The sequence below is a fragment of the Loxodonta africana genome, chromosome 1, assembly GCF_030014295.1.
Source record: "Loxodonta africana isolate mLoxAfr1 chromosome 1, mLoxAfr1.hap2, whole genome shotgun sequence".
Lineage (NCBI taxonomy): Eukaryota > Metazoa > Chordata > Mammalia > Proboscidea > Elephantidae > Loxodonta > Loxodonta africana.
Window position 1 is genome coordinate 30310586 of NC_087342.1, and position 12325 is coordinate 30322910.

Sequence of the window (12325 nt, forward strand, 5' to 3'; positions counted from 1 at the left end):
TATAATCATGTAAGTGGGGACATATTTTCAGAAGTTTTTTAAATGAAGATTTCATGTTTAGGTTCTTTCATCTGCAAGCTCCTAGAGATGCCTAACGTTATCAGATTTTTACTTAAAACGAATAACTGCTATTTGCTATGGAAGAAAGGAGATCCTTTGATCCTTTACTTATTGACAACCATGCGTTGAGCACCGAGTATGAGCGGCCCTTCACGCGCATTACAGACACTGCCCAAGCACTTAGGGTGTTTGATTTTGGACGGATGGGAAGAAGATAAGCACAAAAATAATTATAATACAAAGCAGAGTAGGGTAAACAATAATAATAATTAACATCTATTAATGCAGTGGCTAAGGGCGTGGTCGCTGGAGTCACACTGCAGGGGTTCAAAATCCCAGCTGTGTGACGTTGAGCAATTTGGCTAACCTCTCCGTTTTACCTCACCCGTAAGTTGGGATAATAATAGCACTTCCTTAGCCAGGCTGTTATGAGGAGTACCTCAGTTAAGACATAAAATACTGGAAAACACTGGCAGTTCCTCAAAAAACTAGAAATGAAACTACCAAATCAAAAACAAAAAACAAACCCACTGTCACACAACCCAGCAATTCCACTCCTAGGCATATACCCAAAAGACTTGAAAGCAGAGACTCAAACACAGACTTGTATGCCAGTGTTGACTGCAGCACTAATCACAATAGCCAAAAGGTGGAAACAACCTAAATACCCATCAACAGATGGATAAACAAAATGTGGTCCATACATACAATGGAATACTACTCAGCCAGTAGGGGAAATGAGGTCTTGATACATGCTACAGTATAGATGGAGCTTGAAAACATTATGCTGAGTAAAACAAGTCAATCACTAAGGGACAACTATTTTATGACCTCACTTATATGAAAAGGCAAATGTATAGTGAACAAAGTTTCTTAGTCATACAGGGGCAAGAGGGAGGGGGAAAAGGGGGAGTTAATAGTGATGGAAATATCACATTGATTAAGGCTTGCATAGCTGATTATTGTAATTGCTGCCAATAAGTTGAATACCTGTAAAAAGTTGAATTGGCAGAAGTTGTGTGATAGACATACTTACAAGAACAACAACAAAAAAAGAGTAGCTGCTGAGGCTGCTTATGTACAACCAAAATCTTCTGGGATTTGGTTTCTTGGTTTGGAGGTTGAGGGTCATGGTTTTGTGGGACATCCCAGTTAACTGGCCTAATAACTTGCTTCGTGCTTCTGTTCTATCTTCTAGTTCATTTTGTAAGAGCCTAGAGTCTTAAAAGCTCGCAAGCAGCCATCCGAGGCACAATTGGAGCAACACAGGGAGAAGGGGAGCCAGGAATAGAAAGAGGACATGGAATGTGTGGCTAACTGCCTCCAAGAAGAACTGCCTCCTTTGCTATGACATCAGAACTGGATGATGCCCGGATACCATTACTGAATATTTTGATCAAAGATTCTACAGAAGAAACCTGATCAAAAGGGGGAAAATGAAGAACAGAATTTCAAATTCTTATAGACTCCAGACTTCCTGGAGCCATAAAGGTTGGATGAACCCCTGAAACTATTGCCTGAGATCATCTTTAAACCTTAAACCAAAATATCTCCTGAAGTCTTCTTAAAATAGTTCAGCTTAACTAGTATAAAATGTCTGCCTTGCGTATTATGCTCTTTTAAGATCTATATGGGATAAAACTGACAACAGCAACTTCAAAGATTAGACAGGAACCTTAGGGAGCAGGGAATTTGTGTTGAGGGAGCAGCAACTCAGAAAAGGAGGGTGAGAATGGTTTCACAACTCAAAGGATGTAATCAATGTCACTAAATGGTACATGTAGGAACTGTTGAATTGGTGTATATTTTTCTATGTATATTCTCAACAGCAACAAAAATAAAATTTTTTTAAAAGACATAAAATACTTAGCACAGTATCAGCACATCAAAAATACACAAGTAACAGCTAACATTCATCAAACACTATGTGCCAAGCTCCGTGTTAAATGCTTTTTGTGCATTACTTACATAATCTCCACAATCCTGCTACATCTGTTATACTCACTTTTGCTGATAAGGCAACTGAAGTGTAGAGAGTTTAGGTAACTGGCCCAAGATAACAGACCTAAACCTGCTAAACCCAGTGCCATCAAGTCGACTCCGACTCATAGCAGCCCTGTAGGACAGAGTAGAACTGCCCCATAGAGTTTCCAAGGAGCGCCTGGTGCATTAGCACCTGTAGCTCTTAACCACTACACCATCGGGGTTTCCACACAATCATCTATAAAAAGGTGGTGATGACAATAGTACTTACCTCAATACCAGTTAGATGAATAAATATTTGAAAAGTGCTCAGAACAGAGCCTAGCACACACTAAGGTCTATGTAAGTCGTTAAACAAACATAGATTGCTCTGGAGATTCAGAGATGGCAATACTTCCATTCATGGTGACCAAGGAAGCCTTTGGAATGTAGCATTTAAGCTGGGCCCTGAGTGGTGGGCAGGATTTGGAGAGACGGAGGTAACGGGAAAAAAGATTTCAGACCAGGGGGTAAAACAACAACAAAAAGTAAGGAGTGGGAGAAAGCTTAGGATATGTTAAAAAAAAAAAAAAAAAAAAACAATGGAGGAGTAGTCAAGTTTGACTAAGGCTAAAAACCTCTCCCCTCCAATCACTATTCCTGCCAGCTATACTTCCTAAATATATCTCTTATCAGCTTCCTCCGTCCCTGTGGAATCTGCTGTCTTCACCTCCTTATCATAATCATCCACTAGAGGATTATTTATGGAGTGCTTCTATTTGCCAAGAAGCCCTGGTGGCCCAATGGTTACGCGCTTGGCTGCTACATGAGCATGGGGCAGTTGGAAACCATCCAGCGGCTCTGAGGGAGAAAAGACCTGGCGATCTGCTCCTGTAACGATTACAGCCTAGGAAACCCAGGGGGCAGCTCCCTCTGTCATGGAGGGTCGCTATGAGTCAGAATCCACTCAAGGGTACACAATTCTAGGGGCCAGGTACCGTTCTAGGGCTGAGGATACACCAGTGAAGAAGAAAGGCCTCGTTCCCGTTCCTAGTCGGCCCTAAAACAATCCTCCGAGCTGGATTCCCAACTTCTGGTCGGCCCCACTCCAATTCATGCCCCACATTGCCAGACTGTAGAGACACAAATCCGGTCGTGACACTCCCTCGCTGAAATCCCTCTGCAGGGTTTTCCTATCGCGTTCAGAATCAATTTCAGTCTCCTCAGCATCCTGTCCCAGGCCCTTCACTAACTGGCCCCGGTGCAGTCTTATCTGTCAGCCTTCGCCTCAATGGACTCTGCACTTCAGCCACAGCTGAGCTCTCGAAATCCTAGATACACACACTTACAAATAAGCACTTGCTGAAAGAACGTGGCTAGGACTCAGCCCTGTTTTATCCCTCGTCCACTGACATATTCTGCATGCCTGGGGCGGCAACGCCCCCGTTTCCCCCTCCTGTACTCCGAGCCTCTCAAGCAGCGCGGCGAGCAAGTTCTCCCTCCTGCGTCCCCCCGCGCGCCCCTTCCCCGCCGCCCCTTCCATTTACAGACGCAGGCGCAGAGCCCCACCCTCAGGGACCGGAAGGGGAAGGGCTTCCGCTCCCCGGGCCCGCCATCTTGGCTGCGCTGGCCGGAAGTGGCCCGCGAGAGGCGCGGACTGAGGTTGCGCGGCGGCAGCTCTGCAGTCCTGGTTGCCGGCTGTGTTGCCGTGGCGGTTCCGATCTCGCAGCGGTGCCGCCCGGCGGCCACCAAGCCCCCGCGCCAGCTCGCCCACTGCCCCTCGCACCGCCCCTCCGCCCAGCGGCGCGCACACCTCGAGCAGGTGGACGCGCGCGCTCTGCACCTGCATCCCCGCAAACATGGTGATGGTGCGGACGCCCGAGCTTGGGGGTCTCCCCAGCCCTCAGGCCCAGGGAGGGAAGGATGGCAGCCGTGACCCCGAGTCCCCTCCTGCAGGAGAGCCCCGTGGAGCCCTGTGGCGCCGGGAGGGAGGAGCTGTAGAGTGTGCCCCACTCCCAGAGACGCGAGGGCCTTGGCGCGGTGCAGGTCTGCCCGCCGCCTGGATCGGACGGGACCGAGCTGGTTCAGTTCCTGCTGGGGAAGGACGAGGACACGAGCCCCAGCTCCCTCTCCGAAGTGGTGAAACGCGTGATCCGAGGCTCGAAGGCCCTGGTCCCCGAGATCGTGGCGAGGGCCGCAGAGCACCTGCGGTGTCTTGGGGTTTGAGCTGTAACAGCCTGACCGCAAGCACCCCACTTACAACCTGATCGGCAAACTAAAACCTCTTGAGGAGGAGGAGGACCTGGAGGAGGTGGCCCCAGATCTGGCCTCCTCATGATGGTCTCGGGCCTTGTCTTCACGAAAGGTAATAGCGCCAGTGAGGCCCAGGTCTGGGAGATGCTGCGTCGGTTGGGGATGCGTCCCTGAAAGTATCACTTCCTCTTTGGTTACCCAGAGAGGCTTATTATGGAAGGTTTTCTGCAGCAGCGATGCCTCAGTTACAAGCAGGTGCCTCACACCAGTCCGCCTGAATGTGGATTCTGTTGGGGTCTCCGAAGCACCCTGAAAACCGGCAAGATGGAAGTTCCGGGGTTTGTGGCCAAGCCGCATAAGAAGGAACCCAGCACTGGCCAGTGCAGTATCAGAAGGCCCTGGCAGACGAGGCGGACAAGGCCAGGGCTAGGGCCGGCATCCGCCCCTGGTGAGGGATGGTGAAAAGAGGCCAGGGGCCCCGTGGGTGTGGGAGCTACTGCCTGAGTTATGAGCAGAAAAGGGGGACCCGAGGCCATCGAGTCGATTCTCACTCATAGCGACCCTATAGGACACAGTGGAGCTGCCCCATAGAGTTTCCAAGGAGCGCCTGGTGGATTCGAACTGCTGACCCTTTGGTTAGCAGCGGTAGCACTTAACTACTATGCCACCAGTATTTCCAGAAAAACGGGAGGAGGAGTCGTTATTTCTGTAGAATTTGTATTTGTGTAACTTTAGAATTTGGGTTTTGTATCCTGCTACTTTTTGTTACATTTTGTTACGTTTAATATGCTGTTTATAAATGAGATCAGCCGACTTTTTTGTAGGGTTCTGTAAAATGGATTTAAAAACTCTTATTCTATAGTGTTGTAATCTTATTCTTGAAAGAATTCAGCAGTACCATGACCTGGTTTCAGTAAAGAACAATTAGTGTCTAGCATCCCAACATATTTTGCCTGTTGTATATTAAAAAAAAAAAAAAAAAACTGACACGTATTTCTGTTTGCTTAGCTGTTATAGTATGTAGAGGAAAATAAAAATCCATTAATTAGAAGCAAATGCTGGTACGCTTAATGTTGAGCATCTTCTTTTGTGTGATGCACTGTTCGGGACATTGGGGGTGAAGCATTGAACAGGGTACAGTGCCCACCTTTCAGAATTGGAGAGTGAGCAAATACACCAGAAATTACACTGTGGTGAGTGGAGGGCTCCAAAGCAATGCAGAAGAGGGACCCTTCACCCAGCTGAGGTTACTGATAGTCAGACCTTGGGGGAGGAGGAAAAGATGGGTCAGGTGGAGGGGAGGGGAAACGAAAGAGGAGTGGAAGCGGGGGGTGGGGGGATTACAGTGTTAAAAATGATGGTGATCACAAATACACCTTGACAGCTTGAGAAGAAGACTTGATATGTGGCATAGCTGGAAAACACTCCACCCTCGTCACTGCTCCACAAACTTTGATGGTGGCTGTTAGCATCTTGGCCCTCTGCATCTCCCTTCTCTCAGCCTCTACAAGACTCCCTCTTCTACTAAAGCCCCCAGAGACCAGAGAGTGTAACAATACTGGAATATTATGTTGTAATGATGGAGGGTATGTGTGTCCCCCACTACCAAGAAGCTCCACTTCAAGATTTCTCCACCATGGCACCAGGAAGCCCAGGCCTCTCCTCCGTGTTTCTACCAGCCGCTCTCTGCCTGCCACCTCCTATCGAGAGAACCCCTAAGGCATCCCTAATTCTTACCAGCCAAGAAGGGTCATCTTAACCAGCTCTGGCCTCTGCATTGCCTACCACCTTCCCTCAGGCTAACTGCTGTAGAATAGATACATAGAATAGCAGGGAACACAGAGGGGAGGTGACCAAGCCATCTATGGGTGTGGGGTGAGAGGAGATTGTGAAACTCTTTCCCTACATCCAAAAAAAAAAAAAGTTGCCATCGAGACAATTCCTTCCAACTCATAGCGACCCTATAGGTCAGAGTAGAACTGCCCCATAGAGTTTCCAAGGAGTGCCTGGTAGATTTGAACTGCCAACCTTGCAGCCATATGCAAAAGAGCTGCTTGCTTGCTTCTCTGCTGCCAGTTTTTTCTGCTTCCAGTTGTGTCCATATCACGTCTGAGTAAAAAAAGAACAACACACCTGAGCATGTTATGGTTGGCATGGAATACAAATTTGGGCCCAGCCCCAGGGACCCAGCAAATCAGATGGTGACCAAAAGCTATCAGTTCTGGGCAAAAAGTTTGCTAATGATTAAAAATATGACTCCTAGGTAGTTTATAGTTAATTCATTAAAAATAATGAGTGCCCACTCTATGCCAAGGACTGCTGGGTGCCAAAGTTATAAAAATGAAGAGACTTTTCCCTCAAGGAGCAATGATGTTGATGATAATTACCCACATTTGTATTTCTCACAGCTGAGGGGTTACCAGAGTGGGCACCTGAGGGCCAGATTACTTGGTGAGTTGCCTAAGGTCACTCGGCCGGTAAAAGATGCACCAAGATGAGAACTCAACTCCCTTGCCCCCCCCACCCCCCCAATCCTGTGTCTGTTTCAATAAGTGGTACATGATTTTACCCAAGAACATCAAGGACGAAATGAGGCATGTGTGATTATCTCAGTTGCCACTGCAGTCCTTATGGGATGAGGTACAATAGAAATAGCCCTCATCTGTAGGTGACAGAGGTGACTTTGTGCAAGGTCAGACACACAGTAGGTGGCAAAGACAGGACTAACAACAGCAGCATTTATTAAACACCTGTTATAAGCCAACCAGGAAACCCTGGTGGCATAGTGATTAAGTGCTATGGCTGCTAACCAAAAGGTTGGCAATTCAAATCCACCCGGCGCACCTTGGAAACTCTATGGGGCAGTTCCACTCTGTCCTATAGGGTTGTTATAAGTTGGAATCAACAGCAACAGGTTTGATTTTTTTTTTTAATAGACCAACCAACCTGTTGTGGTTGAGTGGCTTCTGACTCATAGCGACCCCTATAGAACAGAGTAGAACTGCCCCATAGGTTTCAAGGAGCACCTGGTGGATTCAAACTGCTGACCTTTCGGTTAGCAGCTGTAGCTGTTCACCATTACGCCACTGGGCTTTCCTGTGACAGGCCAAAGGCATATTTTTTTCTTCTACTTCTTGCAACTACCTTAAAGTAAATATTACTAAATAACCCCCTTTTTCAGAAATTAATGATAGTCATGTTTTCAGCCGCTGCTGAGTCATCTCCAACTCCTGGTGACCCCATGTATAACAGAATGAAACGTTGCCTGGTCCTGTGCCATCTTCACCATCATTGGTATGACTGAGTCCATTGTTGCAGCCACTGTGTATTTTGAATGCCTTCCAATCTAAGGGGCTCATCTTCCGGCACTGTATCGGACAATATTCTGTTGTGATCCATAGGGTTTTCATTGGCTGATTTTCAGAAGTAGATCACCAGACCCTTCTTCCTAGTCTGTCTGAGTCTGGAAGCTCAGCTGAAACCTGTCCACCATGGGTGACCCTGCTGGTATTTGAAATACCAGTGACATAGCTTCCAGCATCACAGACATGCAAGCCACCACAGTACGACAGGTGGTATGATAGTAATACGTGCCTTTTATTCAACACCTAAGATGAACCAGCTTTTTTACGCTTTGCATATGCTTTGGTGATTTTTGAGCTCCTTACAAGACAGAGAGCATCTGTCCCATGTTATAATAAGCAAACTGAGACTCCGAAAAGCTGTAAAATTTGCTCAACGTCTCAGATACTCTATGACAGGACAAGGATTGGAACTGAAATGTGATTGAGCTGAAAGCCCGCACTGTTCATTGTTTTACATTTCCTGCGTCTTGGGACTTCTCCCAGACTCAGGTCGTCTGCATCCCCATTCATGCTCCTTCTTCAGGACACCGCCATCTCTCTGGAGATACAAACAACAGCTGTGTCACCAAGGTAACGATGATGAGACACTGGCCTGCAGAAGGGTAAAAATGAGGCTAAAATAAAGCTGGGGAATTATCTGGGAACTCCATCCACCCCACCCTGCCTACCCTCACCCCAAAGTTCTCAGAGTGCTGACTATGTGTAGAATGTGGACTTTTGCCCAAACTCAGCATATTTTCTCCTATGGGGCATCTTTCCTCAGTCTTACTTAGCCTGCCCTCTCCACTAACTCTATCACGCCATGGAACAATCAAATAGCATTTGTGGACCTGCAAATATGATTCCCAGAGTTGTTTTCAATCCAGATGGCACAAAGAGGCTGGCAGAACTTGTCGCCTGCCTTGGGGGGGGCCTTGGGTCGTGAGACCAGAAAGGAAAACTACGTCCTTGACATCATCAACTTCTCAGAAGCACCAAGAGTGTGGCCTCTGGACCTGTGTGCAGAGCGGGCATGGGCTGTGGTGAGGGCAGGAGATGAATGCTCCTGGGCTTACGGTCATTCACATGAAGGGGCAGGAATGCCTGGATGGCCCTCCCTGCCCCTCCTTCAGGCCCAAACACAGAACTAAATCTTCCTGGGTGAAACACTGTGTGCACAGTGAAGAGGATGGAGTGGTGGTAGATGGAGCCCTCCAAGTCACACCTAAACTACAAGGAGGAAGTTGTCACAGTGCAACTAGAAAGCAAAGTCACTCAAGGAAACTATCTTAAAAAGTCTGAACCAGCTGCTAGCTCTGCAGGGACCTTGGCACTCGCGGGATTCGGGACATGTGGCCCACTGGGGCTTGGAGAATGGGTGTTTGGAAACAGGCTTGGGTTAGTGACAGTCCCATCATCTGGAGGAGCAGCTCATTTGAAGCTCTGCAAATCAGGCCTGGATTCACAGGCTCAATCACAGTTTCCACTTGAGATAATTAGGCTTCGTGCCTTGGTCATGGTGGCAACTGATGCTTGTGCAAATTATTCCTCAAATTGTACAGCCTGGCGGAGGAGGCAACAATTACCTCTCAGCGGAGACATGGTGTGCAGACAAAGGAGGCATGCTGAAAAGTGCCCTAATCAAAGCTTTCTAAAAGTTATGACTGTGTGACCTTGACCAAGGAATTCTAAACCCCGGGGGCTGCAGAGCTAGGAAAGGGTTGAGTGGGTGATTGGAGCAGGAGCCAGCTACAATCCACACCTCACCCCATGTCCTACCAGCTGCATTCAGACTCCAGCCCAGGTCCCCAGCCAGCCCTGGCCAATAACAATAGCAGCTAGCATCTATTAAGCCTCGTGTGCCAGGCATGGTGCTAAGGATGATAACCTCATCCTCTCACGCATCCACACTGCAGTCTTATGAGGCAGGTTTTCCATCTGGAAACCATAAGAAAAGAATAATTCCTTCTAATCTTTCAACACACAAGTTAAATGACTTGCCCAAGCTCATGACATAGATGGCAAGACTTCATCTCACATACTATGGACATGTTATCAGGGGGGATCAGTCCCTGGAGAAGTACATCATGCTGGGTACAGTAGAAGGTCAGAGAAAGAGAGGAAGGCCCTCAGTGAGATGGATTGACACAGTGGCTGTGACAATGGCCTCAAGCATAACAATGATTGTGATGATGACACAGGGCAGGGCGGTGTTTCGTTCTGTTGACAAAGACCTGGCGATCTGCTTCCATAAAGATTACAGCCTAGAAAATCTTATGGGATGTTCTCCTCTGTCACATGAGGGCGCTATGAGTTGGAACCCACTTGATGGCACCCAACAACTAACAACATGCCATAGCTATTGAGTGGCAGATCCAAAACTTGAACCTAACTCTTCTGGGTTCTCGCTGGCATTCTACCCTCCTGGCCTCCAGACGGTTCTCCAGGAGCAAACAACCTCTCTTGGGGCTGAGAGGAAAGGAGAGGAAACCTCTCACCTTCCTCTTCTATATTACAACCTAGAGCGTCCAGGCTGGAGGGCAGAGGCAGTGTTGTGGGGGCAGGGATAAGGTGTGGGGGGAGGACAGCCTTTTTGTAGAGGACCTAGATTGGGAGAGGGGCTCATTTTTGCAGGATGACACCCCTCAGCTACTTCCCAGTCCTGCTGCTGCAGCTCCGTGGTCTGTGCTGGGGGATGTTGTTGAGGGGAGACAGCAGCCTCAGCCTAAGAAACTTCTGGAAGCCTGCTAGACATACAGCCTTTGAGGGATCAACACATGCCTGAACTATAGAGAGAGTTTGCTGTTGTTGGGTGCCATCGAGTTGATTCCGACTCATAGCAACCCTATGTGACAGAGTAGAACTGCCCCGTAAGATTTTCTAGGCTGTAATCTTTGTGGAAGCAGATCGCCAGGGATTTCTCCCTCGGAGCTGCTGGGTTAGAAGCCTTTTGGTTAGCAGCCGAGCAGTTAACTGTTGGGCCACCAGAGCTCCTTTCAGTAGAGAGAGGAGGCCTGCTGAAACGGAAAGCTCCTGGCCCCAAAGTCAGACAGACCTGGATTCCAATCCCAGGCTGCCACTTAGTAGTAACATGGCTTCAGCTGAGTTGCCTAACCTCTCTGAGCTTTGGTTTCTTCGTCTGTAAGATAAACAATACTGTTGTTGTTAGGTGTTGTTGAGTCGAATCTGACTCATAGTGACTCCATGTGCAGAGTAAAACTGCTCCATAAAGATGTCAGGGCTGTGACCTTTGGAAGCAGATCACCAGGCCTGTCTTCGGAGGCGCCTCTGGGTGTGTTTGAAACACCAATACTACTACCTTTAAAAACCATTGCTGCTGAGTCGATTCTGACTTATAGCAACCCTATAGCATAGAGTAGAACTGCCCCATAGGGCTTCCAAGGAGCACCTGGTAGATTCGAACCACCAACCTTTTGGTTAGCAGCCATAGCTCTTAACCACTACCCTACCAGGGTTTCCCTTTAAAATAGAGACAATACTGTTACTACTCATAAAACAAACCCCTCACAGCACTGTGAAAACCGAATGAGTTACTAGAAGCACCTACCACAGTATCTGGTACAAGGCAACTACCGTTATTATAAAACGTATTCACACATTCAACATATATGCGCTGAGCATCTTCTCTACGCCAGGCACATAGTAGGTGGTGAGGATACAGCTGAGAACAAGAGACAAAAATCCCCACCTCATAGAACTTACACCCTATTGTAAGGAGACAGACGATAAGCAAAATAAAGAAGTAAAATATATAGCAAGACGGGCCATGGGATACAAGTCCTAGGGAGAAATGAAGCAGGAAGAGAGAGAGTCCCTTCCTCCACCAGGAGGGGGGCGGGGTGTTGCCATTTTAATCAGCCTGGTCAGGGAAAGTTTCACTGAGAAGTGACATTTAAGTCATAAGTGAAGGTGACAGCAAATGTTGAATTATCTGTATTTTTACAACAGTAATTTAAAAAATAATGATAAAATGATTGAAAAAAATAGTATACGGACAAAACCCTAAAAAAACCCTTTTTTTTAAAGTGAAGGTGATAAGGAGTGAGCCAAGAAGCCAGGGAGGGTGGGGGCAGGGGAAGGGACAGAAACAGAGAGTGAGAAGGCCCAGGGTGGAGCAGGCCAGGATTGTTCTGAGTCCCAGCGAGCAGAGTGAGCAGAGGGGGAGGGGGCCGAGTAGACGGACGTGCGCACCTTCTCCTGAAGGAGCTTGTGGAGCTGGCACAGGTACCGAAAACAATGAACAAACACCGGCTTGTACCGACAGTGAGTCAAGCACTACACCCAAGAGTTGCTATAGAAGTTGAGCTGAGGAAGAAACCTTGGGCATTGTGGGAGCTTCCACTTAGCCTCAAAGGGGAAGGAAAGATAAAATATGCTTCATTTTTGTTTCTCCTAATTATAAATGCTATGGTAGAAAATTTGGAAAGTTCCATAAAATATAAAGAAGAAAATGAATTCTCTATAATCCTGGCAGCCAGAGGCAGCCATGGTGAAACAGTGTAGTGTGTTTTTACATCTCTCTCTAGTATCTAGTTTTCACGTGCCTAGAAATACAGCCAGAATTCTCCTCAGAAGTGACAATGGTGAGGCCTCATCTTGCTTACTTTGGACGCATCACTGGGAAAGACTGGTCACTAGACAAGCACATCGTGCTTGGTGAAGCAGCGGGTCAGTGAAAACAAGGG

The 12325-nt window shown here is 47.6% G+C and overlaps 1 protein-coding gene across 1 annotated transcript; it reads left to right on the forward strand.

The window, feature by feature from the left end:
- The first annotated feature begins 3685 nt into the window (after positions 1 to 3685).
- Positions 3686 to 5282, forward strand: MAGEF1 (MAGE family member F1). Its single transcript, XM_010592823.3, is given in 7 exon segments — positions 3686 to 3967; positions 3969 to 4043; positions 4045 to 4091; positions 4094 to 4232; positions 4234 to 4322; positions 4325 to 4642; positions 4645 to 5282. Coding segments are annotated over 7 exon segments (837 nt in total). The 5' UTR covers positions 3686 to 3881; the 3' UTR covers positions 4728 to 5282.
- The last annotated feature ends 7043 nt before the right edge of the window (positions 5283 to 12325 follow it).